At 43.6% G+C, this 27,822-nt stretch overlaps 1 protein-coding gene across 5 annotated transcripts; it reads right to left on the bottom strand.

Moving 5' to 3' along the window:
* Positions 1-812: 812 nt before the first annotated feature.
* LOC311147796 (solute carrier family 52, riboflavin transporter, member 3-A-like) lies at positions 813-27,330 on the bottom strand. 5 transcript variants are annotated; one of them, XM_084184582.1, is made up of 5 exons: positions 27,164-27,330; positions 20,411-21,550; positions 19,967-20,090; positions 19,249-19,497; positions 813-3,722 (listed from the first exon to the last, which is right to left on the bottom strand). In XM_084184582.1, exons 2-4 carry the CDS (start codon positions 21,427-21,429, stop codon positions 19,285-19,287), a joined length of 1,356 nt encoding a protein of 451 aa, XP_084040708.1. In that variant the 5' UTR covers positions 21,430-21,550; positions 27,164-27,330; the 3' UTR covers positions 813-3,722; positions 19,249-19,284. The 5 variants fall into 5 exon arrangements, with proteins under 5 accessions (XP_084040708.1, XP_084040707.1, XP_084040705.1 ...); XM_084184581.1 differs by lacking the exon at positions 813-3,722 and adding an exon at positions 17,974-19,045; XM_084184579.1 differs by lacking the exon at positions 813-3,722 and having other exon boundaries at positions 17,974-19,497; positions 20,411-21,566.
* Positions 27,331-27,822: the final 492 nt, after the last annotated feature.

The following is a 27,822-nucleotide window of genomic DNA, read 5'->3' as shown; positions in this document are numbered from 1 at the left end:
GGTCTGTGGGTGGCGTAGGCACTACTTCCAACACTTTACACATTCTTCTTTCACAGTAATTCCATTTTCATAATAAAATCAAATTCCCTTCGCTCTGTTACATGCATACTGGCACCTTTATATGTAAAGAAAAATATGTTAATCTATCTATTAGGATACCAAAAAGTACTGTAATGTGTGCAGTTGCACTGAGAGCACCAAAGGTTAGATTATGGAACATGTTAGAGTATGGAACATGTTACGTGTTCATGCTACATCTTGAAAAATATGGTGATCATGATGTGGGATCTGTTGAAAACAGATTTCTCACAGGTTTCTCAACAGAGTGTTGTCTTGATTCACCGACATAGTGTGGGGATCAGTGATGGAGGAAGGCGGATCTCATCAGGACTTCTGGCACACTGCGATACCATGGGATGGCTTGCTGAATTATACAGACGGGTTGTACAACTACATTTTAATCCACTCATGTTTCAGCCCTGATAAAAGGATTCTCTCCATCTCTTTCTGTTTAATTCACACTATCATCAATCAAATGTGTCCCTCCTCCTCCCCCCTGGGTTTGAGGGCCTGCTGTGGATAGGCTGGGGGTCCCCTGAGGGTGTTAGGGACTGGGGCATGACGGACTGGTCACAGATGCTACAGAAATTAAAATGCAAAAGTCTGTATACATGTGCAAGGTGCTCAGTTTCTCAGACGAGCTTGTTTACAAGAAGCAAAACATAGGGCATTTAGGACGCTTTTGTTTGTATGAAATCTCTCAGACAACTATGATTTTAGGAATTAGTAGAAATATGAATCACACAATAAAGCAATAAAACCATGATTTATTTTTAGCTTGGCTACAAGTGTGTAAGATTCCCTGTATAGAAAATAGACTGGTTTTGTTTCTTGCCATTGTCAGGAACACATACTGACAGCAGCAGCCAGAGGCTACAGTAGGTCAGGGTCTGAACAAAAATAGAAAATAAAGGGTATACATAATACCTTTATAGCCTACATAGGTCTACTCCCACACAACAACAAAGCATTGCAGAAACCGACCACATTTAATCCTCATTGGATCTTAACCCACATAAATATGATAAGGTACATAATTGTGGTCTTTTTTTCACTCATCTTTAATGTGAACTTAAGTTATTCTATGTTTCCCCAGTTCTGGTTATTAGTAATAGCATGAATGTTTGATGGGCAGTAAATAATTCAGTACCTTTGTGTTCGTCTGTGGTTCACTACCAGTTCTGATTGAGTCACTTCAAGGCGTCTTTTGTGGATGGAGGGTCCTTCAGCCTAAATGACACTTGGCCAAATAACACTTAAGTACCTGCTCAATATTTTAACAGGCTGGCCGTGAAAGAAGGCTTGGGAATGGAATGGCATGGCTGTTGGATTGTGTCTTTGTTAAGCCACAGCAACTGTAGAGTAGAGCCCCATCCATGTCATTTAGAGTCTCTGGGCTGACCTATCACTCAACAACACGCGTCACTGTCCAGGCACTATGGTTTAAACTCCATGCTCACACCAGGTACAGTTACTTAAGTTTGACAAACTGACTAATGACGAAAAACTATTGGAGTGAAATTGTACCACAAAAACATGGGTCATGCTGACCTTGTAAAAGCCTCTTTTGGAGAAAAAAATGATATATCCATGTGACACGTGGTTTGAAAAATATATTTATCTTCCTTTGTTTTATCAACTCTATTTTCATGTACATAATTAAGAATTTAATTGATAGGTTCACACCTGTTACATTTTCTTTTGTTGATTGTTCTTGGGTTGAAGTTATACAGTGCCTTCGGAAGTATTCAGACCCCTTGACTTTACAACCTTATTCTAAAATTGATTAAATTGTTTTTTTTGCACTCATCAACACACAATACCCCATAATAACAAAACAAAAACAGGTTTTTAGATTTTTTTTGTAAAAACAATAATAAATAAATACTGAAATATCACATTTACATAAGCATTCAGACCCTTTACTCAGTACTTTGTTGAAGCACCATTGGCAGCGATTACAGCATAGAGTATTCTTGGGTATGACGCTACAAGCTTAGCACACCTGTATTTGGGGAGTTTCTCCAATTCTTCTCTGCAGATCCTCTCAAGCTCTGTCAAGTTGGATGGGGAGCGTTGCTGCACAGCTATTTTCAGGTCTCTACAGAGATGTTAGATCGAGTTCAAGTCTGGGCTCTAGCAGGGCCACTCAAGGACATTAAGAGACTTGTCCCGAAGCCACTCCTGCGTTGTCTTGGTTGTGTGCTTAGGGTCGTTGTCCTGTTTGAAGGTGAACCTTCGCCCCAGTCTGAGGTCCTGAGCGCTCTGGAGCAGGTTTTCATCAAGGATCTCTCTGTACTTTGCTCCGTTCATCTTTTCCTCGATCCTGACTAGTCTCCCAGTCCCTGCCGCTGAAAAACATTCCCACAGCATGATGCTGCCACCACCATGCTTCACCGTAGGGTTGGTGCCAGGTTTCCTCCAGATGTGACGCTTGGCATTCAGGCCAAAGAGTTCAATCTTGGTATCATCAGACAAGAGAATCTTGTTTCACATGGTCTGAGAATCTTTAGGTGCCTTTTGGAAAACTCCAAGCGGGCTGTCATGTGCCTTTTACTGAGGAGTGGCTTCCATCTGGCTACTCTACCATAAAGGCCTGATTGGTGGAGTGCTGCAGAGATGGTTGTCCTTCTGGAAGGTTCTCCCATCTCCGCAGAGGACCTCTAGAGCTCTGTCAGAGTGACCATCGGGTTCTTGGTCACCTCCCTGACCAAGGCCCTTCTCCCCTGATTGCTCAGTTTGGCCGGGTGGCCAACTCTAGGAAGAGTCTTGGTGGTTCCAAACTTCTTCCATTTAAGAATGATGGAGGCCACTGTGTTCTTGGGGACCTTCAATGCTGCAGACACACAGATCTGTGCCTCGACACAATCCTGTCTCGGAGCTCTACGGACAATTCCTTCGACCTCATGGCTTGGTTTTGCTCTGACATGCACTGTCAACAGTGGGACCTTATATAGACAGGTGTGTGACTTTCCAAATAATGTCCAATCAATTGAATTTACCACAGGTGGACTCCAACCAAGTTGTAAAAACATCTCAAGGATGATCAATGGAAACAGGATGCACCTGAGCTCAATTTCAAGTTTCATAGCAAAGGGTCTGAAGAATTATGTAAATAAGGTATTTCTGTTTTTTATTTTTAATAAATATGCAACAATTTCAAAAAACCTGTTTTTGCTTTGTCATTATGGGGTATTGTGTGTAGATTGTTGAGAAAAAATCATATTTAATCCCTTTTAGAATAAGGCTGTAACAAAATGTGTAAAAGTTAAGGGGTCTGAATACTTTCCAAAGGCACTGTATATATATTTCTAAACTTTGATTATTTTCATTTTGACACAATTTCTCAAATACTGTAATCAAAATGGTATCATCAGAATATACAAATCACATATTTTATGAAAATGTCAAAACCGGAGTGTGAGTTGCTATACCAATTTGAGTAATTAAATCGGTCAAAATTGTGTTTTCAAAATCATCCCCAATTGGGTGTGGAGACTGCTATTGTAGAGTCTTTGATGAACGTTCCGTTGATTAGAAAATTAACTTATGTACACTTCATTATAAACCCAGCAGACCTCAAGGACCCAGTCTTTATGAATCCAGGACCAGATGTCAGCCAGCCACAGCCCCAATTAATCTCCACGTCTTGTAACACACCCCTAGAAGAAACAAAACAAAAAATCATTGGGTGCGTATGACTAGGAGGACAGAGAGTCAGAGACGGTGAGTGGGAAGCGAGGGTGAGAGATGCTATCAAGGGAGCACGGGGCCTGGCTGGCGAGCCTGCACAAGGGGAGATAAGAAGGGGGCGGATGGGCTGTGGTGGAGCCTGGGTCACAGAGGGGAGGCTGGGGTTATTCATGGCCTTGCCGTGAAAGCTTGAGAAGATTACCCAGGGCCTGGCTGGCAGTGATACTGAGGGAGCAGACACGCAAAGTAGAGGGGGGCCTCCTCTCACCCCCTTTGTTCCCATCCATCTGCTTGGATCTCACAATGGCTCATAGGGACAGGGGGGTGGAGGGATAGAGGGGACAGAGGGGGGTGGGGTGAAAGAGATAGGGGAGAACGAATGAGGACTCAAGCACACGGCTTGTTGAGATTGAATGAATGGTGCTGCAGCTGACAAGCTCTGACATACTACATTGGGAGAGGAGATGGAGGCGGGTGTTCACATTGTCTTTTTCCTGGCCGGTAATGGGCCAGCAGCTCCTCTTCACTCTGTATAATCAGTACTTTGGATAGACTCAGACGCATCTTCAAACCATGATAAATAAACCACTCCAAAACCTTTGCAACCATGAGGACAGCATTTGTCTGTGAATGTGTTGACCGCCGTATTCATCTTGTTGAGTAATGATCAGATAATAAAGGTGTTGTATCCTATGAAATGCTGTCCAGACAGACAGTACCTCTGCACACAACAAAAGGGTTTTGTCCTTTGATTATGTTCCACTTGTAGAATAGCAGACAGGTTTAAAGCAGAAAGCATTGATGTTAGGAAGGGAGTTTATGGTTGTCACGTTACATTGACAATGGGATGGAATAGGAATTTGGTAATATCTCATGAGTAAATTCATTAGTTATGAAATATGGAAATGAATTACTGCTGTGGTCTATGGCTGGATGGTTGCCAAGAGGAATGTGCATGTGTACGTGTGTGTAGGTGTTAATGCCTTTGCGGTGAGCTTGTGTTTTTGCTCTTACAACCCTTTGGAACTTTAATGTAATAATTTTAAGGAGACGCCACTGTACTTTACTTCATGACTCACTGAATATATTATAGAGAGCAGAGATGTTGTATTGCTGAGGATAACGACATCGTCCTTATGAAAAGTGTGATCTCTGATAAAAGGTTATATTGCTGTTGCAGTCTAATCTTATTATTATTAAAATAATCTAATCTTATATTATTAAAATATATAATTCAAATCAATCGCCATTGTCTCATTTTACATAACTTTATTTTCAATAAAGTCTGTTTCCCAATTTTAAGGAAAATTTGTATTTTGGAACATTAAAGGGTAGTTACAGTTGAAGTCGGAAGTTTACATACACTTAGGTTGGAGTCATTAAAACTCGTTTTTCAACCACTCCACAAATTTCTTGTTAACAAACTATAGTTTTGGCAAGTTGGTTAGGACATCTACTTTGTGCATGACACAAGTAATTTTTCCAACAATTGTTTACAGACAGACTATTTCACTTATAATTCACTGTATCACAATTCCAGTGGGTCAGAAGTTTACATACACTAAGTTGACTGTGCCTTTAAACAGCTTGGAAAATTCCAGAAAATGATGTCATGGCTTTAGAAGCTTCTGATAGGCTAATTGACATAATTTGAGTCAATTGGAGGTGTACCTGTGGATGTATGTCTAGGCCTACCTTCAAACTCAGTGCCTCTTTGCTTGACATTATGGGAAAATCAAAAGAAATCAGCCAAGACCTCAGAAAGAAATTGTAGACCTCCACAAGTCTGGTTCATCCTTGGGAGCAATTTCCAAGCGCCTGAAGGTACCACGTTCATCTGTACAAACAATAGTACGCAAGTAGAAACACCATGGGACCACGCAGCCGTCATACCGCTCAGGAAGGAGACGCGTTCTGTCTCTTAGAGATGAACGTACTTTGGTGCGAAAAGTGCAAATCAATCCCAGAATAACAGCAAAGGACCTTGGAAGATGCTGGAGGAAACAGGTACAAAAGTATCTATGTCTACAGTAAAACGAGTCCTATATCGACATAACCTGAAAGGCCGCTCAGCAAGGAAGAAGCCACTGCTCCAAAACCAGTACGGTTTGCAACTGCACATGGGGACAAAGATCGTACTTTCTAGAGAAATGTTCTCCGGTCTCATGAAACATAAATAGAACTGTTTGGCCATAATGAACATCGTCATGTTTGGAGGAAAAAGGGGGTCCTTGCAAGCCGAAGAACACCATCCCAACCGTGAAGCACGGGGGTGGCAGCATCATGCTGTGGGGGTGCTTTGCTGCAGGAGGGACTGGTGCACTTCACAAAATAGATGGCATCATGAGGAAGGAAAATGATGTGGATATATTGAAGCAACATCTCAACACATCAGTCAGGAAGTTAAAGCTTGGTCACAAATGGGTCTTCCAAATGGACCCCAAGCACACTTCCAAAGTTGTGGCAAAATGGCTTAAGGACAACAAAGTCAAGGTATTGGAGTGGCCATCACAAAGCCCTGACCTCAATCCTATAGAACATTTGTGGGCAGAACTGAAAAAGCGCGTGCGAGCAAGGAGGCCTACAAACCTGACTCAGTTACACCAGCTCTGTCAGGAGGAATGGGCCAACGTATTGTGGGAAGCTTGTGGAAGGCTACCCGAAACGTTTGACCCAAGTTAAACAATTGAAAGGCAATGCTACCAAATACTAATTGAGTGTATGTAAACTTCTGACCCACTGGGAATGTGTGACACATTTTTAAGTCTAAAATGTCAAAGTGGAAATTACAAACTTCAGAAGCCTTTTTAAACCTCAAATACACAAAAATATGTAAATGTCCTGCATTGCAGGAAAGTTATTCTGCAACAGGGTGATCAAATTAAGATTCTAAATCTGTATTGAGGGGAAAAGCGGCAGGCTAATGAGACAATGTGAAATTATGTGTTGTTGTTAAATGATATCCTTACATATTTTGACAGATATTACATTGTGCCGTTCATTACTGAACTCTATCTAAATATCTAAATGTCATGTATATCATAAGGCTTGTTAACAAATAAACACATTACATAAATCATTTCACATTAATTGTAATTACTGAGAAGTTGAGTCAGAGCCAGGAAAACTCAATATTCCTGTCTTGTTTCTACCCTTCTCTAAGATGTCAAAACAGCAAAAATACATTTTTTTCACAAAATAAGCAAATGGGATGTGTTTACACAGGCAGCCCAATTCAGACCTTTTTCCACTAATAACTGGTATTTTTGACCAATCAGACCAGTTCCTTTGCCAAAAATTGGGCAAAATATCAGAATTGGGCTGCCTGTGTAAACACAGCCATGGCGATGGAGAAGCATATCTCTGTCCCAGAGGAGCATTCACTGAGATGTTCCCAGAAGAATCCCTCCCATCAGAAACCAAACCGGTGTGACTGCCTGTGCATGGGACTAATAGATAAACAGTGGACATATGGCCAGTTTCCCATCATCTGTTCTGCTATTTACGGCCCAGTAGTCTGTCATTTATTACACCTCCAAGGAGCCAGGATGACACCTGTTTGAATTCTCAATCAAAGGACTTATCTCCTGATAAACAGATTTATGAAGTCGGTTTGTTGGAGAAGACTTGCTAATACATGAATGCTGTCTTTCTAAAGTAGTATTGATCTGTTTTGCAGTGCACCCATAGGGCTGGCTTGTTAAGCCAATTAACCACAATAATTATATCAAAAAGATGAATCTGTTGAGCTTATTGAGTGGGTCCTCAACCCTGACTTTTCGTTTAGATTTTCCTTCATTCTCATTCTGCATTGTGATCCTTCCACTTCAAAGGATACTTCCAGAGCCAAACAGATGTTTTGTTTAGGCTTGAGTCTGTGGCCTATAGGAGATGATGCTATATAGCCCAGAGGAGCAGCATGGCCTGGATGTGAAATACTCTTTTGTAAGTGTCCTGAAATGCGTTCCCACTCCAAAGGCTATAAGAGTGGCATGTAGCCACATGATACATACAGTGGTAGTCTGTATGACAAACAAAGGCTATACAAATGGAAGAACACAGAGTAGAAAGACAGTAACAAGGGAATGGGAGCGCATAGTGGATCAGAGGAATGAGTTGTTAAGAGGGAGAGGGAGGGATAAAGGGAGAGGGAGAGAAAAAGGGAGAGGGAGAGGAAGGGGAGAGGGGGAGAGAGGCAGGGAGAAGGAGAGGGAGAAGGAGAGGGAGAGAGGGAGAGGGAGGGGGAGAGGGAGAGGGAGGGGGAGAGGCAGGGAGAAGGAGAGGGAGAGAAAGAGGGAGAGGGAGAGGAAGGGGAGAGGAGAGGGGGAGAGAGGCAGGGAGAAGAAGAGGGAGGGGGAGAGGCAGGGAGAGAGGGAGATGGGAGCAGGAAGGGAGAGAGGGAGAGAGGGAGAGGCAGGGAGAAGGAGAGGGAGAGAGGGAGAGGGAGGGGGAGAGGCAGGGAGAAGGAGAGGGAGAGAGGGAGAAGGAGGGGGAGGGGAGATGGGAGCAGGGAGGGAGAGAGGGAGAGAGGGAGGGAGAAGGAGAAGGAGAGAGGGAGAGGGAGGGGAGAGGCAGGGAGAAGGAGAGGGAGAGGGAGGGGGAGATGGGAGCAGGGAGGGAGAGAGGGAGAGGCAGGGAGAAGGAGAGAGGGAGGGGGAGAGGCAGGGAGAAGGAGAGAGGGAGAGGGAGAGAGGGAGGGGGAGAGGGGAGCAGGGAGGGAGAGAGTGCGAAAGGAAGAGTGGTCTCTGTCTGACCTAAAGGTCGTAGTGACAACAGGCTGATTATGATTAATCAGGTCAGGCTAACACGCAGCACGTACAGTAATTTGACAGGGCCACACGAACGCAATTATCATCATTGTTTAGTGTCAAGATGACTTACACTTGTCCAGGTCATGATCTTAATCATCTGTATGGATAAAGTTCCTTAGCATCATTGTTGTGATGATAATCAACTGACTTTTCCACCAGTTTCATGCAGTTTTACAGATATTCAACAATACTTTGGTGGCTAATCCACACAAGAGTAAACTTGTCTTAGACCTGAAGACCTATGTTAGCTCCCAGAGCTAACGTCTAGACTTTAGCTCAGCAGGCTAACACTGTCTTGTGGCACACCAGAGGCCCAGGTTTGAACTCAGTCCACTCAGTCACATCAGCACAGTATGCATTAGAACCTGGGAGAAACTAAGTAGAACCCATTTCTCAGGTTTAGAGTGTCCTCCTCCGGCCACAGTGTGCTGAGTCAGATGCCATTGACAAGGTCTCCCAGCCCTCCCTGCCTTCACCTCTCTCTGACAACTGAATTATTCATAAAGGCCAGAAAGACATTGGTAGGGGACTGGCTTCTAATTTCTCAATGGGGTTGTTGGCTGTCCTCACGCTATTTGCCGAAATGTATGTTTGGGAGGCTCGGATTAAAATGACTTGTCAAGATCTCCCCCAATGCTTTTTATTATCTATCCATCATCATACACAGAGTTCAAAATGTGGTGTATCAATGCTGTGGAAGAAAACAAGATCAAGTTAAACTGTTACATAAACTGAGAGGGCATTAACTCTTACATCTATACTACTACATTGTGCCTGCTCTGCTGGACGGTGTGTATCTAGGCCCTGTACTGTAGATGTATTGAGTGCACTCTCTCCCCACTGGATTCATCCAGCAACAGCATCACAGGTCACTTTAAGGGTTGGGGACTTTGCCAATTGTCGTCATCAAAGAGTGTGCTTGTGTTGTTGTCCTTTCATAGCTGGCACCAAGCCATAGCAGTATGCAGAGGTCAACTTAGCATATTACATTCTTTCCTGCACCCTATATCTATCCACATAATGAAGAAAATCATAGTAAAGTGAGGGCAGCAGGGAAAGTGAACATTGCCACAGAGCAACATGAATGTAACATACACTATATACACAAAAGTATGTGGACACCCCTTCAAATTAGTGGATTCGGCTATTTCAGCCACACCCGTTGCTGACAGGTGTATGAAATCGAGCACACAGCCATGCAATATCCATAGACAAACATTGGCAGTAGAATGGCCTTACTGAAGAGCTCAGTGACTTTCAACATGGCACCGTCATAGGATGCCACCTTTCCAACAAGTCAATTCGTCAAATATCTGCCCTGCTAGAGCTGTCCCGGACAACTGTAAGTGTTGTTATTGTGAAGTGGAAACGTCTAGTAGCAGCTCAGCCTCAAAGTGTTAGGCCACACAAGCTCAAAGAAATGGGACCGCTGAGTGCTGAAGCGCGTAAAAATTGTCTGTCCTCGGTTGCAACAGTCACTACCAAGTTCCAAACTGCCTCTGGAAGCAACATCAGCACAATAACTGTTCGTTGGGAGCTTCATGAAATGGGTTTCCATGGCCGAGCAGCTGCACACAAGCCTAAGATCACCATGGGAAATGCCAAGCGTTGGCTGGACTGGGGTAAAGCTCAACGCCATTGGACTCTGGAGCACTGGAAACGCGTTCTCTGGAGTGATGAATCACACTTCACCATCTGGCAGTCCGACGGACTAATCTGGGTTTGGCAGATGCAAGGAGAACGCCACCTGCCCCAATGCATAGTGCCAACTGTAAAGTTTGTTGGAGGAGGAATAATGGTCTGGGGCTGTTTTTCATGGTTTCGGGCTAGGCCCCTTAGTTCCAGTGAAGGGAAATCTTAACGCTACATCATACAATGACATTCTAGACGATTCTGTGCTTCCAACTTTGTGGCAACAGTTTGGGGAGGCCCTTTCCTGTTTCAGCATGCCCCCGTGAACAAAGCGACGTCCATACAGAAATGGTTTGTTGAGATCGGTGTGGAAGAACTTGACTGGCCTGCACAGAGTCCTGACCTCAACCACATCAAACACCTTTGGGATGAATTGGAACGCTGACTGCGAGTCAACATCCATGCCTGACCTCACTAATTATCTTGTGGCTAAATGGAAGCAAGTCCCCGCATCAATGTTTCAACATCTAGTGGAAAGCCTTCCAAGAAGAGTGGAGGCTGTTATAGCAGCAAAGGGGGGACCATCTCCATATTTATGCCCATGATTTTGGAATGAGATGTTCGACGAGCAGGTGTCCACATACTTTTGGTCATGTAGTGTACTTTGTTTCTTATCATGAATCATTCTGCTTAGAGAGATAATGATGCAGGAATTAAGGAGATAGATCAATATATGAATGAATGAAGGAGAAAATAAATAATCAATCCTTGAAAAGACCACTCATTTCTTATTCACTGCTCAACATCCTCTGTTGGATACCAGGTATCAAAGTTCATAATTTCAATCAGAAAGCTGAAGACCACCCAATGTCATTTCCCTTGAACTGAGTCCAAATAGACACTTTCTTCATTGTTCTGGACATTAATGCAAAGCACCCCCGTCATCTACAGTGGTCTGGTGGATAAATCATCACCTGTGGTCTTGTCCTCTTACCCGTTTAGAATAGGCATACATGCAACAGTCCAAAATCACAGCCAAGCCCTTTTGGATACTTGGTGAAATATTGTAGCATTCAAAGACCTATACATTTCTTTAGAGGTGACACAAACACAGCACTTCACATTCAGAGCAAACCATACAACACCGCCCTATCAAAAACCTGTACCAATGAATGCTACCGGAGACGGAGATGATAACACCAGCAGGTGCTCAAGGACAAATAGGAAAATGCTGCATCAGCAGAAAATAAATCAGTTATACGAGATAGGCCATTGTTTAGCAATTTTTTCAGATGTTTCACTGTTTCTTGTTTATTTCTTTTTGGTTACATTTTACATTAATAAAGTGGGACTTTGTTGGCTGCATTGGAATGGATGTCTAAGTATTTTTCCCCTGGCTTTCAAGACCACCTCTGTTTGTGCTAATTACAGTCTCTGCATATGTTACCACCTTTATTTACCGCCTTCACCCACTTCAAACATCAGTTTAATAACTAGGGGAGTGGGAGAGATCTTAACCCTTAGGGAGGACCATCAAAGCCTATCCAACCCCCTACTCACCCACCCACCCCCTCTTTTCTCTATCTCTTCTCTCTTTCTCTGTCTCTCTCTCTCTCTCCCTCCCTCCCCCGCTCTCTCTTGTTCTCTCTCTCTCTCTGCAGCAGATGGACCACCCTGAGGCAAGGCCATGAGGAGAGGGACCTGTGAGAAGGTGGTACTGCCATATGACGACTGAGATCAGGTGTGCTTCAACACAATGATACCTCCTGCTATTTTCTAGCATACATGTTAGCCCCCAGACAAACTCCTGTGAGACGCAAACAACAGTGGCATCTGTGGCAGAAAATGACCCAACTACTGAAAATCTGGATAATTACATACTGTAGCGAGACCATTTGTTGCAGATAGAACCACTGTTGCACATTCAGCTGCTCCACACAGCGACACTTGTTGCCCCTTAGCAATAAACATATATTTTCTAGGAAACTGGGGCAGTGGGGAATAGTTCATGTTAAAATGCATAGGTTTGTCATTCATTAAACAGTGTGAGAGCTGCCAAAGCTTGCCAGAACTACCTCAGTCATATATCTCCGATGCCAATCCAGTCCTAGATCCATAAATATGTTTTCATATGGCTGAAGGTCATTTGAAAATTAGTTTACACATTTTATCATCAATCAATAATTACAATATCTACAAGAATGTAGCCTAACCCCTATTTATTCAAAGAACAGCTACCAGTATTTCTCTACTTTGAAATTTAGTCAATCATTACCCAACTGTAAGCTCACCAGCTGAGGCATTTCACTGTAACCTTTATAGCTAATATTACTATGATGGCCTGGTTGAGGACATATTATTTCGCACCCGACCTTCAGCAGAGGAGTTGTTTGTTTACAGTACCAATAGAACAGCAGATATTATGCAAATACAATATACAGCTACACCTGGTTGTAATCATGTGATGCCACTCTGGCATGAGGGTCAGACGTCAGACAAGCCCCCTGCCACTGTTTTCTGCAACGATCAACCAAGGTGGTCTCCTCTTTATCTTCTATTTTCTCCCCCTGCGCTGGTAAACACGATAATAGCCGTGCTGTGTTCATGTGTGCTCCATGTTAGCACTGTGGCTGTCAAAGGCCATCAAGCCCCTTTAAAGGATGGCGGCTCTCTGATGTGGCCTCTCTCTGGAGCGGCTATTTTCTACATGACTGGCCCCACACACAAATTGACTAGCTCAGCCTAAGCCAGGCTTGGCAACCCCCAGCATTTGTGCTATACTGGTCAAGTGGGGTAGGGTGCTCTAGGCAAAGGGGAAGGATACTGGGGTGGAAAGGGCTCTCAGTGTTAAAGGGAGGGTCGACATTAACATAATCTCCCAAAAGCGGCATCCAATATTGTTGCAACAAACAATAACTTGCTGGACCCCTCAGAGTAGGCATCATTAAATTCAATGCTTTTATTGTTGATTACCATAGATATAAAGGTTGTTTTACAGTGGAAAGGGTCATAATGCTACTGCAGCTAAATCTTGGCCCATGATTAGCATAGCACTGCATGGGAAATGGTTAGCAATCCTGCAGGTGTTCCACAGAAAGAGAAAATGGTCCTGGATAACGGAAAACCGTAATCATAAACACCATCCACAGGTCCTCTGACCCTTATGGGATCTTTCACCATGTTACTGCTTGCAGTACCGTATGCTGCTTGCTTGCTCTGTCAATGATCTCTGGAGTCTGCTGCTGTATTGAGCACAGCCTGGTGTGTCAACTGTGCCACTGTATCAATGTTAACCTGGCAACCCATCCTGTACCCATTTACAGTTGATGTCGGAAGTTTACATACACATTTTACATTACATTTGAGTCATTTAGCAGATGCTCTTATCCATAGCAATTAGGGTTAAGTGCCTTGCTCAAGGGCACATCGACAGATTTTTCACCTAGTCGGCTCGGGGATTAGAACCAGCGACCTTTCGGTTACTGGCACAACGCTCTTAACCACTAAGCTACACTAATACACCTTAGCCAAATACATTTAAACTCAGTTTTTCACAATTCCTGACATTTAATCATAGTACAAATTCCCTGTTTTAGGTCAGTTAGGATCACCACTTTATTTTGAGAATGTGAAATGTCAGAATAATAGTAGAGAGAATTATTTATTTCAGCTTTTATTTCTTTCATCACTATCCCAGTGGGTCAGAAGTTTACATACACTCAATTAATATTTGGTAGCATTGCCTTTAAATTGTTTAACTTGGGTCAAACGTTTCGGGTAGCCTTCCACAAGCTTCCCACAATAAGTTGGGTGAATTTTGTAACTGAGTCAGGTTTGTAGGCCTCCTTGCTCGCACACGCTGTTTCAGTTCTGCCCACAAATCTTCTATAGGATTGAGGTCAGGGCTTTGTGATGGCCACTCCAATACCTTGACTTTGTTGTCCTTAAGCCATTTTGCCTCAACTTAGATGTCCTAACCGACTTGCCAAAACTATAGTTTGTTAAAAAGAAATGTGTGGAGTGGTTGAAAAACTAGTTTTAATGACTCCAACCTAAGTGTATCTAAACTTCCGACTTCAACTGTATGTTGTACAGACTGCCAAAGCCTCATCACATAACTCAGAGCATTAGGAACAGAGTCTGTGTCCCAAATGGCAACCTATTCCCTATATAGTCCACTACTTTTGACCAGGGCCCATAGGGTGCCATTTGGGACACAGCCAGAGACAGTACACCACAGGGATATACAGTATAATGATATCAATGATAATGAATGAAAGTGTCTGGTTGGCCAGCCACATGGGCTTTGTGTCAACATTAACATCAGGCACAATCAGGTGAGGTCCAACCCAACACTAAGGGAGGAATCAACATTTTCATAAATCATTTCAAGGTGTCATCTTAAGTTTACGGGCTGGCAGTACATGACCAAAGGTATGTGTACACCTGCTCGTCGAACATCTCATTCGAAAATCATGGGCATTAATATGGAGTTGGTCCCGCCTTTGCTGCTATAACAGCCTCCACTCTTCTGGGAAGGCTTTCCACTAGATGTTGGAACATTGCTGCGGGGACTTGCTTCCATTCAGCCACAAGAGCATTAGTGAGGTCCGTCATTGATGTTGGGCGATTAGGACCAAATGTGTTCGATGAGGTTGAGGTCAGGGCTCTGATCAGGCCAGTCAAGTTCCTCCACACTGATCTCGACAAACCATTTCTGTATGGACCTCGCTTTGTGCACAGGGGAATTGTCATGCTGAAACAGGAAAGGGCCTCCCCAAACTGTTGCCACAAAGTTGGAAGCACGGAATCGTCTAGAATGTCATTGTATGATGTAGCATGAAGATTTCCCTTCACTGGAACTAAGGGGCTTAGCCCGAACCATGAAAAACAGCCCCAGACCATTATTCCTCCTCCACCAAACTTTACAGTTGGCACTATGCATTTGTGCAGGTACCGTTTTCCTGGCATCCTCCAAACCCAGATTTGCCTGTCGGACTGCCAGATGGTGAAGTGTGATTCATCACTCCAGAGAACGCGTTTTCACTGCTCCAGAGTCCAATGGCTTTGAGCTTTACACCACTCCAGCTGACGCTTGGCATTGCGCATGGTGATCTTAGGCTTGTGTGCGGCTGCTCGGCCATGGAAACCCATTTCCTGAAGCTCCCGACTAACAGTTCTTGTGCTGACATTGCTTCCAGAGGCAGTTTGGAACTCGGTAGTGAGTGTTGCAACCGAGGACAGACAATGTTTACGCTCTACGCGATTCAGCTCTCGGTGGTCCCATTCTGTGAGCTTGTGTGGTCTACCACTTCACAGCTGAGCCTTTGTTGCTCCTAGACGTTTCCACTTCACAATAACAGCACTTACAGTTGTCCGGGGCAGCTCTAGCAGGGCAGAAATTTGACGAATTGACATGTTGGAAAGGTGGCATCCTATAACGGTGCCACGTTGAAAGTCACTGAGCCCTTCAGTAAGGTCATTCTACTGCAAATGTTTGTCTATGGAGATTGCATGGCTCTGTGCTCGATTTTTTACACCTGTCAGCAACGGGTGTGGCTGAAATAGCCGAATCCACTTATTTGAAGTGGTGTCCACATACTTTTGTATATACTGTATAGTGTACCATGCACAGGTAAATTGCCTTTGAATTGCACAGACAATGCAAAGAAGCACTGTGAGGATTTCACTTTATATACTTGTTATCTACCTTTTCTATCTTTATGGTTACAAAATGAGAACAACCTTTTTCCAAACAGTGATCATCATAGTACCGTAAGAATTTAACTACAGTGCAAATCACTGACATTTTAGTAAACAGGCTTTTAGACAGATATCCATGAAGAATAGCTGAAAATGAGTCTATTTAGTTAGTCACTCATGAACGCTCTTCTATCAGCTTGGTAAGTGTAATAATTAGCAGCGTAACAAGTTTTTCCCTCCTCCCTAATGTGCGTCTCTATAATTGGTCCCATCATGTGGCACAGTCAGCCCCATAGAACAAAGGGTTCCCAAAGAATGGGGGGGGGGGGGGGGGGGGGGGGTGGCATGCTAAACCCTGCAGAACCCCATGCCACATTGACAAGCAGGAAGATTTTACATATGCTGACAGACTTGTCCCTTCCAAGGGTGGAGCATTAGGCACTTCATTAAACCAACATCAATATCTGCTGATGGAAGAAAAAAAAAGGAGCAGGCCTGAACACTGGGAGACACTATAGTGAAATGACAGAGGGCTGTAACGTTCAATCTCATTTTATGGGAGAGTATTATTTAAATGGAAATTCATAGGAGATGGGGCATACATACCGGAGTACTAGTGTCTGAATATTGCCTTGTGTGTCTGTCACTAGATAGTCTGCATGCAGCAATTGGTTTCCACAAGCTGTTCACCCGAATATCAGCTGCCAGCATTTGTCTCCCTCTGGGATTGTTCAAGCAAAAATGTTGTTGATGTTTTGACAAAACTGCTTTATCATTTTTCGAGTGTGATTATGCTATTTTATAGCTGGTGGTATAGTAAATTGTTGTAATAATGCTAATTATTCATCCTTGAATGACTGTTGTTTTACCAACTTTACCAAGGGGATCCTACAATCAGTTACAGTGTCAGGCACAGGTGACATATCTGTGGATTCAGCAACAAGGCAGATAGGATATCTATCTAGAGTGGTGGTTTAGAGTTCATTGCATTATAATTCTCTGAATTAATTATCTGATTCTGTTAAAGAGGCTAAATCCCCCATTCAATTTGATGCGCTGCTCATTTAGCTGAGAACTGGGATGGAAAGCGGCTGGGTGGGGTCGGGGTTCAGTGGTGTGTGAGGGTAGGGGTCCACTCTGGGAGGTGTGGTCCTGACCAGATGGGCCTTTCAGTGGCCTAGTAAGAGGAGTCCTCACATGGCAGAAGAGACTGCAGGATCTCACAGGACCAAGACAGGGAATCCAGGTGGCCACAGTCCCTCCTGACCAGCTGGAGAAGCGATGGGCCATCTGACACATGGATGGAAAATGAAACACTTTTATTTTGCTGCTGCTGCTTTGTGTTGTCAATGCCTCGCATCAACACAAAAGCCCAGGCCAATCAAGGAATTTATCCAACGAAGCTAGCAGAACATTTCTTAGTTGCACTCAGATATTCAGGGTCGTTGTCAAGCAAAGCGAAACATTTGAATGCCCAAAACGAAAAAGGAGCCAACTTTGATATAAAATAAAAATTACATAGAGAAAAAAAATCTGATTCACCTTCAACTAAATGTAATACTTTATCCAGAACTAACCTTTGACAATTTCCCTTTTATATAATAACATCCACTAATGATGAAATAGCTTGGGCTTATTTATTGTCAATGATGTGATTAATTCATCACAGTGATTTCAGAAAAAGTGGTTTTCCTTTCCTCAAATCCAAGTGAGAAAGTCGCATCAGCTCTTCACCTGATCCTCATCTGATCCTCAGCTGACCTGGACTCCCGGAGGCAGGGTGGGGGTAATGGAGGCAGGGTGAGGGGAATGGAGGCAAGGTGGGGGTAATGGAGGCAGGGTGGGGGTAATGGAGGCAGGGTGGGGTTAATGGAGGCAGGGTGGGGTTAATGGAGGCAGGGTGGGGGGAATGGAGGCAGGGTGGGGGGGAATGGAGGCAGGGTGGGGGGGAATGGAGGCAGGGTGGGGGGGAATGGAGGCAGGGTGGGGGGGAATGGAGGCAGGGTGGGGGTAATGGAGGCAGGGTGGGGGTAATGGAGGCTCTTGAAAGCTTTCACACTGACACACACAAACATAGAGATATAAAAGCCTTTATACAAGCAGTGTTAAATAGACAAAGAGTAATTAAATGTATTTTGTGTTGATAAGAGAATCTGCTGGGATGCCTGAGGAACGCAAATAATAGTTTTTTCTGACATGGTCTACTACCGCCATCTAGTGTTACAATCTGAAACATTCTAAATACAGCAAACACCAGTGGGTTCAGCAGAGTGACCGTGATATACACTGAGTGTACAGAACATTAAGAACAACCTCCTAATATTGAGTTGCACCCCCCCTTTTGCCCTTAGAAAAGCCTAAATTTGTCGGGGCATGGACTCTACAAGGTGTCAAAAGTGTTCCACAGGGATGCTGGCCCATGTTGACGCCAATGCTTCCCACAGTTGTGTCAAGTTGGCTGGATGTCTTTTGGGTGGTGGACCATTCTTGATACACACGGGAAACTGTTGAGCATGAAAAACCCAGCAGCGTTGCAGTTCTTGACACAAACCAGTGTACCTGGCATCTACTACCATACCCCCGTTCAAAGGCACTTCAATATTTTGTCTTGCCCATTCACCCACTGAATGGCACACATACACAATCCATGCCTCAAGGCTTAAAATTCCTTCTTTAACCTGTCTCCTCCCCTTCACCTAGACTGATTAAATTGGATTTAACAAGTGACATCAATAAGGTTTCCCCTGGATTCACCGGGTGAAAGAGCAGGTGTTCTTAATGTTTTGTACACTCAGTGTAAATCTAAGGTTAATTCAATAATCAACATTTTCATGGAGCTATCATTAGTAATTACAAACCAAAGATGAATCTGGATTCTGCTTGTCTCCTTAAATTCCCAATTATTCAACAGTAATGGTTTTAAAACCATACATTTGAAATAAGATAAGGTTATGAGGCTTATAACGCAGATATTTACAACAATTGCTGCAACACCCTTGAGTGTGGGTTGTGAATCATACTGCATAAAAATACAATTATTAACTGAACAACAGTTTGAAATGTTATACTTTACTCCATTGATCCAGGTGGATTACTTTCTCACCACAGGGTGCCCTTGAAGACATGCTTAGAGTCCAATCTCTAATCTGAGGGCAGATACGTCATTGTCCAGTCATTGTCTTTTCCCTGACCCCACATTATTCACACATCACCCCAGTGGGTACAGGTACTAGCAGGTACTAGCGTCCTGTCCAGGGGGTGTACTTGTACATCAAGCTGCCTCGCACTACAGAAACAAGAGATAGGCTCCTGCCCTATGGGCCGTTCTGACTCGGACAAGGCTACTTACCAGCGGGTATGTTAGTGTCTCAGGTATAAGTCATCATCATAAAGGGCACTTGGTGTTGCAGAAGTCTCCTGACTCGAACAGGTTGCAGACATTGACCAAAGGGAACATAATGGCAGAGCCGAGCAGAGAGCCTGTCTGTGCCGCTGCTCCACACCACACCAGGGCGCTGTGGCTCTCGTCCCTCAGGATGACACCCACCATTACCTTCACATAGGACAGGGTCCCCGTGAAGAAGACCCACGACAGGACCTGAGGATTACATTGTGACTTTATTAGTCAGGCTTATGCAACACGTACTACTCAAACGCACTATTAAAGTGTAAGAATTCAAGTGCCCTAGCGCGACATACATACCTGATTCTATACTAATCAAAGGTTTGATGATGAGTTGATTAGTGGAATCAGATGTGTAGTGCTAGGGGGAAAACAAAAATGTGCACTCCCAGGGTTTCCCAGCACCAACCCATGGGTGCACGTTTTGTTTTTTTGCCCTAGCACAGCTGATTCAAATCAAAGCTTGATGATGAGTTGGTTATTTCAATCATCTGTGTAGTGCTAGGGCAAAAACCAAAACGTGCACTGAGGGGGGACCGCAACAACTTTGTTACCTTTGCTTTTCTTGAATACCAAGGATCAATAACTGTGATAGTTTGATAGATAAGTCTTAGAAAGTGTATCTGGACTGAGGCCTATCTCTACAGGTGGAGGTGTCACTCACTATGATGGCTTCTCCCAGCGCAGAGCCTTGTAGTAGTGGACATGGACTCATGGCGGCCATGGCCATGTTGTATCCTCCAAAGACTGAGCCCAGGAGACACAGTACACCCAGCAACACCAGTGACCTGAGCACAGGACAGGAAACCAGAAAACAGTTAGCTAACTGTATATATGAAGGAAGTCATTCAACATTTAGATAACCACTGAGATAGCTGCAGTGATGGGTAGCTGAATGTCTTGTATGTCAGTGTACACACAATATATATGTTCACCTGAGAATGCTGTAAAAAATGTTTACTTATTTAACAGCAGGAAGCAATTTCTGCACATAATGCTATCAAAACTTAAATAATTATACATATTGATTTGAGTGTATTTCCATAAATGTTTGTTGTTGCTTTATCGTCAATAAAAGAGGAAAGCTTGAGGCTATTTGGGGTTTTACCTTTTAGGAAAGAACAGGGCGACTATACAGGCCACTGGGTTGGCACAGGATGCCAGAGCAGCCGACAGGTGATAAGCCAGGTTACCGTAGGGCATACAGGAGTACGTCTGCACCGAGGGCAACAGGCCGTTGGTCGCCCCGTTCACACAAACCACCATGAAATAGATAAAAGCTAACTGATAAACAGAGTGGCCTGGTTTAGCCAGCTGTGGCCTAGCCTGACCTGATTCCTCACTGTGGTGTTTTGGGTTCGAATTCTGCTCGTCGGTTACCACTCCAGGGTTGTCAAGACCAGAGCAGACCGACGCCACTGTGTCAGTGTCTGGAACCAGGTTCTCTGTGGACAGTTCAAAGGTGCGTGGGAGCCTGTTGAGGGCAGAGAACGCCACCAGGCTGATGCACATCATCGCCGCCAGGAAGAAGAAAAACACCTCGGTGGAAAAGTTGGACTGTAGATACTGGGTCTGGACAATGTACATGTCCTTTTCAGAAAGGTTACCAGAGGACTGAGTGCCATTTACACACTTGGCCATGCCGACGCCCTGGGCAAGAGCCACCAGACCAGGGATAAAGCCACTCAGGCCCTCTCCAATGAAGTAGGTGGTGATGTAGTTGGCTGGCAGCTGCATCATGAAGGGCAGGAAGGTCACAGAGGAAGTACAATCCACCAAGGCCAGGAAAAGGGTTAGAATAAAGAAGACCGTGCTCCGTGGCGCCGCTGCCACCACCGTGGTCTCATCCCAGAAGAACGCCAACAGCACACAGGCCAGGACGCCGATGAACAACACACTGTAGATGACAGCGCTCTCCCTCAGCCGGCCCGGACACAGCTTGTGCATGACAGTGACCAGCAGAGGCCCCAGGTTGGCCAGCTGGATGATGACTGTCAGGTAGGATGGTAGTTCCCAGCCCTCGGGGAGGGTGTTGACAATGAGGGGGAGCTCCACCCACAGGCCGTTGACAGCCACCCAGGAGCCCAGGCCGAAGCAGCAGGCCAGAACATGGATCAGCAGAGACATGGCTGTATTGTATCTGGTCCCCGTCAGGTCAGGTGAGGTGAGGTAGTCTTCTGGAGGAACTTCAGATCTGAAGTGAAGATATATCTGATTGAACAGTTTCAACCCGGCCAGCCTTCAGAGCCTAGAAAAAGAGGAAACTAAAGATTTCATTAAGAAATATTTAAAGTTAGTAGCGGTGCGCGGGTAAAATCACTGGGGAATCCAAGCCGGAAGAAAATGCCATATTTCAACTTATGTGTTGTGATAATTGCGTTGTTTGTTCTATAACCTGTTAGTGCATATGCCTTGCCACCATGCTATATACAGTGGGGGAAAAAAGTATTTAGTCAGCCACCAATTGTGCAAGTTCTCCCACTTAAAAAGATGAGAGAGGCCTGTAATTTTCATCATAGGTACACGTCCACTATGACAGACAAATTGAGATTTTTTTTCCCAGAAAATCACATTGTAGGATTTTTAATGAATTTATTTGCAAATTATGGTGGAAAATAAGTATTTGGTCACCTACAAACAAGCAAGATTTCTGGCTCTCACAGACCGGTAACTTCTTCTTTAAGAGGCTCCTCTGTCCTCCACTCGTTACCTGTATTAATGGCACCTGTTTGAACTTGTTATCAGTATAAAAGACACCTGTCCACAACCTCAAACAGTCACACTCCAAACTCCACTATGGCCAAGACCAAAGAGCTGTCAAAGGACACCAGAAACAATATTATAGACCTGCACCAGGCTGGGAAGACTGAATCTGCAATAGGTAAGCAGCTTGGTTTAAAGAAATCAACTGTGGGAGCAATTATTAGGAAATGGAAGACATACAAGACCACTGATAATCTCCCTCGATCTGGGGCTCCACGCAAGATCTCACCCCGTGGGGTTAAAATGATCACAAGAACGGTGAGCAAAAATCCCAGAACCACACGGGGGGACCTAGTGAATGACCTGCAGAGAGCTGGGACCAAAGTAACAAAGCCTACCATCAGTAACACACTACGCCGCCAGGGACTCAAATCCCGCAGTGCCAGACGTGTCCCCCTGCTTAAGCCAGTACATGTCCAGGCCCGTCTGAAGTTTGCTAGAGTGCATTTGGATGATCCAGAAGAGGATTGGGAGAATGTCATATGGTCAGATGAAACCAAAATATAACTTTTTGGTAAAAACTCAACTCGTCGTGTTTGGAGGACAAAGAATGCTGAGTTGCATCCAAAGAACACCATACCTACTGTGAAGCATGGGGGTGGAAACATCATGCTTTGGGGCTGTTTTTCTGCAAAGGGACCAGGACGACTGATCCGTGTAAAAGAAAGAATGAATGGGGCCATGTATCGTGAGATTTTGAGTGAAAACCTCCTTCCATCAGCAAGGGCATTGAAGATGAAACGTGGCTGGGTCTTTCAGCATGACAATGATCCCAAACACACCGCCCGGGCAACGAAGGAGTGGCTTCGTAAGAAGCATTTCATGGTCCTGGAGTGGCCTAGCCAGTCTCCAGATCTCAACCCCATAGAAAATCTTTGGAGGGAGTTGAAAGTCCGTGTTGCCCAGCGACAGCCCCAAAACATCACTGCTCTAGAGGAGATCTGCATGGAGGAATGGGCCAAAATACCAGCAACAGTGTGTGAAAACCTTGTGAAGACTTACAGAAAACGTTTGACCTGTGTCATTGCCAACAAAGGGTATATAACAAAGTATTGAGAAACTTTGGTTATTGACCAAATACTTATTTTCCACCATAATTTGCAAATAAATGCATTAAAAATCCTACAATGTGATTTTCTGGAATTTATTTTCTCATTTTGTCTGTCATAGTTGATGTGTACCTATGATGAAAATTACAGGCCTCTCTCATCTTTTTAAGTGGGAGAACTTGCACAATTGGTGGCTGACTAAATACTTTTTTTCCCCACTGTAGGCCTAAGGCTGAGACAATAAGAAGACACAGTGGTAGAATAAATTCCATCACACTGGAGAGTAACCTCTGTTCGGTGAAGTCCACAAAGCATATTGCATGTAACAAACAGTTACATGACCTACAGCAAGTTAATGTTTCCGACATTTTCGGACTACTAAACTAAACTACTATTGAGTTAGAACCAAGGAGAGTTACCATGAGTTGCAAAGAAAACAGGAGCTCCCTCCACTATTCCAGAACCATTTCATCTTCAACATTTCAACATCATCAAATCACCTACTGTATGCTTAGTCTAATACAGTGATAACTAAAAGATACCAAAAACAATTTAGTCCAATCAACGTAAGCTAAATATGATGTGGCTGTCCATGGTTCTGATTTATGTGTGTGTGTGTGTGTGTGTGTGTGTGTATGCATGCATGCATGCAAGTAGAAAAAACATGTTGACTCACCCTAGGCCTACTTGTAGAGAAATGCCAATGCCATCCTCCTCTCTTTCATGTTGACGAAACGGTCTATGACTGTGTTATACAGTAAACGCTTTTAGTTTTTGTTGTCCTAGGCTACCTGGCTAGAATGCTTGCTCGCTAGCCTAACTTCCTTTCACGAGCAACGATGAGTCAGCTAGTTAAAATTAGCCTACTACATCTAGCTACATACAGAACTTCCATCCTCTTAGGGCCAGGGGCACAATGTATGAATTTATGGTTGGATCAGAATCGCCATTATAATTATTGGCCAGTATGGAGAATTAAGTAAAACCACAAGTCTAAATCCCTATCTCCATCCATGGCTAATTTAGGAAAGAGGCAATTTTTTGCTCTGGCACCCCAATGGTGGAACAAGCTCCCTCACGACGCCAGGACAGCGGAGTCACTCACCACCTTCCGGAGACATTTGAAACCCCACCTCTTTAAGGAATACCTGGGATAGGATAAAGTAATCCTTCTACCCCCCCCCCCCCAAAAAAAAATAATAATAATAATAATTGTGAAGTGGTTTTCCCACTGGCTATAGGGTGAATGTACCAATTTGTAAGTCGCTCTGGATAAGAGCGTCTGCTAAATGACGTAAATGTGCCCTTGAGCAAGGCACTTAACCCTAATTGCTCCTGTAAGTCGCTCTGGATAAGAGCGTCTGCTAAATGACTAAAATGTAAATGTAAATGTAGGTAGCTAGCTAGCCACTGGAGGACAACGACACAATGAGATGCAACAATTCAAAAAAAATCCTGTCAATTATATTTTGCTTTTGATGTGATGTGATTTGTGTGGAGCCAAATCCAAACTGGCTTCCATTTACATTTACATTTTAGTCATTTAGCAGACGCTCTTATCCAGAGCGACTTACAGGAGCAATTAGGGTTAAGTGCCTTGCTCAAGGGCACTTCGACAGATTTTTCACCTAGTCGGCTCGGGGATTAGAACCAGCGACCTTTCGGTTACTGGCACAACGCTCTTAACCACCAAGCTACCTTCCCTTTTGGTGCACCAGGACCATTTACAATTGCGCTCACTCAGTTTAGCTCAACGCTAATTGGCTATTATTGTATACTTTTTTTATTAAGGGAGGCTAAATGCTTGCTGGTTTCCCTTGCATTCAATGCTACGGACGGGCTATACCTACAGAGACAGAGGGATGCTGTTTCACTCACTCAGATGCTTTCTCCGGTGAGATACTGTACATTCAGCCTCTTGCGAACTGAAGGAAAATTATGAAACATATTGGGGGGAAACCTGGCTTCCCTTGGCATCCATGAATACACGCCACTGCTTAAAGACACTGCTGCTAAAACTATCAAACTAGATCGAGGATGAAATGAGTAAGACAATAATAATGTTAGTAAAAGTTTTAAGTTTTAGATGTGAGTATTATAGTACCAAATCTCTCTGAAAGGATCTATCAACAAGTAGGCCTAGCCCTAACCTAGACCAGGGGTTCCCAAACTTTTTCACTCAGGCTCCTCTTCCAGCATTGGGGAACACTGGAAAACTGCTGATACACTACCAATTTCGAAATTGCACCTTGTGCACTATTGCAAATTTAAGGAGTAAGTTGAAAGCTGGACTGAGTTCCTTTTTTTTTTTGTGCGCCCCACAGTTTGGGAACTGCTGGCCTAGACCATGACCATCGTTACGGTTTAACCAAGAGCAAATATCACATTGTTATTGTGGGTTTACCAAATCAAAGGATCCGTTTAGCCTTTTAGATCATAAAGAATAAGATTATATAGAAATATTCTAGATCAGCACTCCTACTCTGAGACTCTTTGTGGATACATGCCCTGTTATTGAATGTGCATACCTTTTGTCATTGGAATTTGATCTTTAACTTTTTACCCTACTGTTTTACACTTTAACTGTGAGTCATACAGGGTGAAGCAACCTGGCATAAGCAAATCTAGGTCAACTGGTTCAACTCTGATACTCTCTGTGTGCCCTGTAATGTATGCACAGGGTGTTGTTGCTCAAGGGTGCAAATGTCACACATCACACTTTGAAATGACTGCTTTAGTTAATTAGTTACACTTTGATTATCTAAATGTTATAATGTATGTTCAAGTTTTTAATAAATGTAAGTCAAGGACAACTACCTAACTAACTGTGTAGATGGAGTAGTGAGAATCAGATGTATTGTATTTTTCATTAATACACAGATGAGACCATGAAACCTTGAGACAATCCTAGCAATTGTAACAGAGAAGTATTTCAATCTACTCAACACATTCTTCTTACATGTCAAGCAGCTGAGGTCATTTTCACTTCCCTAACACATGGTCTAGAAACACAATGTACCATATGGCTGTCGGGGCCAGCCGGATGCCTAACTACGACCCAGATCACACAGGACACACATTTCTCAGAGGCCTCAACTCGTGACAATCCAAACCTTGAACTGGCTCAAGCTGCTGAACTTCACTCTCTGTACCCAAAGTAGCAAATGTTTCACTGTTCTCATTGTTCAGCTAAACATTTGATAAGTTTCATATCAACCATTTTCTGTAACGATGCCATGTATACACAATTCAGAATGACTATATTAGTCTTGAGAAATAATTTGCTTTTTATTTACTGGCTGTGGCTTTTAAGCAACTGGTGCTAATAGCATGTGTATTTTCGCATGACCACCTGCCCCTCAAAGCTCTGTATTAAAACTTTTACTTCGACTGAATTCTGGAACTCAAGTCTCCTTTTTTACCTTTACAAAGTTAACGTTGCTACTGTACAATGGAAAAGTCTAAGTGGGATCCTTGGGAAGTCTAAGTGGGAACCGACGTCACTTGAAATTTAAAACGGTCCATTGAAATGTTAAACGGTTAAGGTAAGGGTTAAGAGAAGGGTTAAGGTTAGGGGTTGGGGTTAAGGTTAGGGGTTATGGTTATGGTTATGGTTAGGGTTTAGGGCAGGGACGTCCCAAGGACCCTGCACAATTTGGTCTACATGGCCCTGCTCATTTCCTATCTCTGCTAGTGAAAATCAGACAGGCATTTAGCTTTCACACAGGATTTCATGATGTTGGGCCTAACAAACGAGACAATGTCAGAGCCAATACCATCACATACTGTGTATCTGGCTTACAAAGCACCAATGTGTTACAGTAATGTAGATGGTCAGTGTGAACTGCAAGAATCTTCACTTCATATTGATCACTATTATCCTTGTCAGGGGAACGGATAATCAGAATCTGCCTGAAAAAGACCTTTACAATACTGATTTGAAATTGATACACTTAAACTTCCATGATTGTTCCATTGCATGACCATAAGGCAATACTACATTTCCAATACAGCTCATAGGAATCAAGAAGATAAAAAAGTATACTCACAGGTTTCTTGAGCCACTGGATGGATGCCTTATTGACGAATCCAACATCCTCCCTCTCTCATCTTACATACAGACCTTTGGGACAATGCCACTGGCTTCTCCTTCACACAAAGGCTGGAGGAGAACTAGGGAACTAGTGCCTTGTGGGTAGTTCAGAGTCCAGTCCAGCAGTCAGCTCCACCGTGTAAGAGTAAACTCAACTGAGCAGCTGTGTCCTTTTTAAATCTGTACAACAGCCATAAAGTTAGAGACATAGTAGAGATGGGACGGCCCCTTTCCTCTGCCTGCCCAGCCCCGTTAGACTAACGGGAGATCTATGGTCCCTTATCTCATTACACAATTATATGAATGGGAAATTCAGGAAGAGAGCGAGGCTGCTTATATCAGTAGTCAGGTAATACAACCCAGGGTGTGTTTGTAAATGATTGGGCTGGGGTATGGTTATTTTAATCATTATGATAATATCCAATAAAAATCCATCTGTTTATTGACCTACCAAGTATACATTGATTAATACATGAGAGGACATCTACTCAACATCTTTGACCGATAATTACTCTGGTGAACATTGACGAGATTCACATGAACCTTTTACCAACAACAATAGTCCATGGGACAAATAACAATATCAGGGACCCCAATCACATTTTTTACATTTTA

This window comes from Coregonus lavaretus (assembly GCF_964263955.1).
Source record: "Coregonus lavaretus genome assembly, chromosome: 20".
NCBI lineage: Eukaryota > Metazoa > Chordata > Actinopteri > Salmoniformes > Salmonidae > Coregonus > Coregonus lavaretus.
This window is presented reverse-complemented; position numbering and strand designations above follow the sequence as displayed.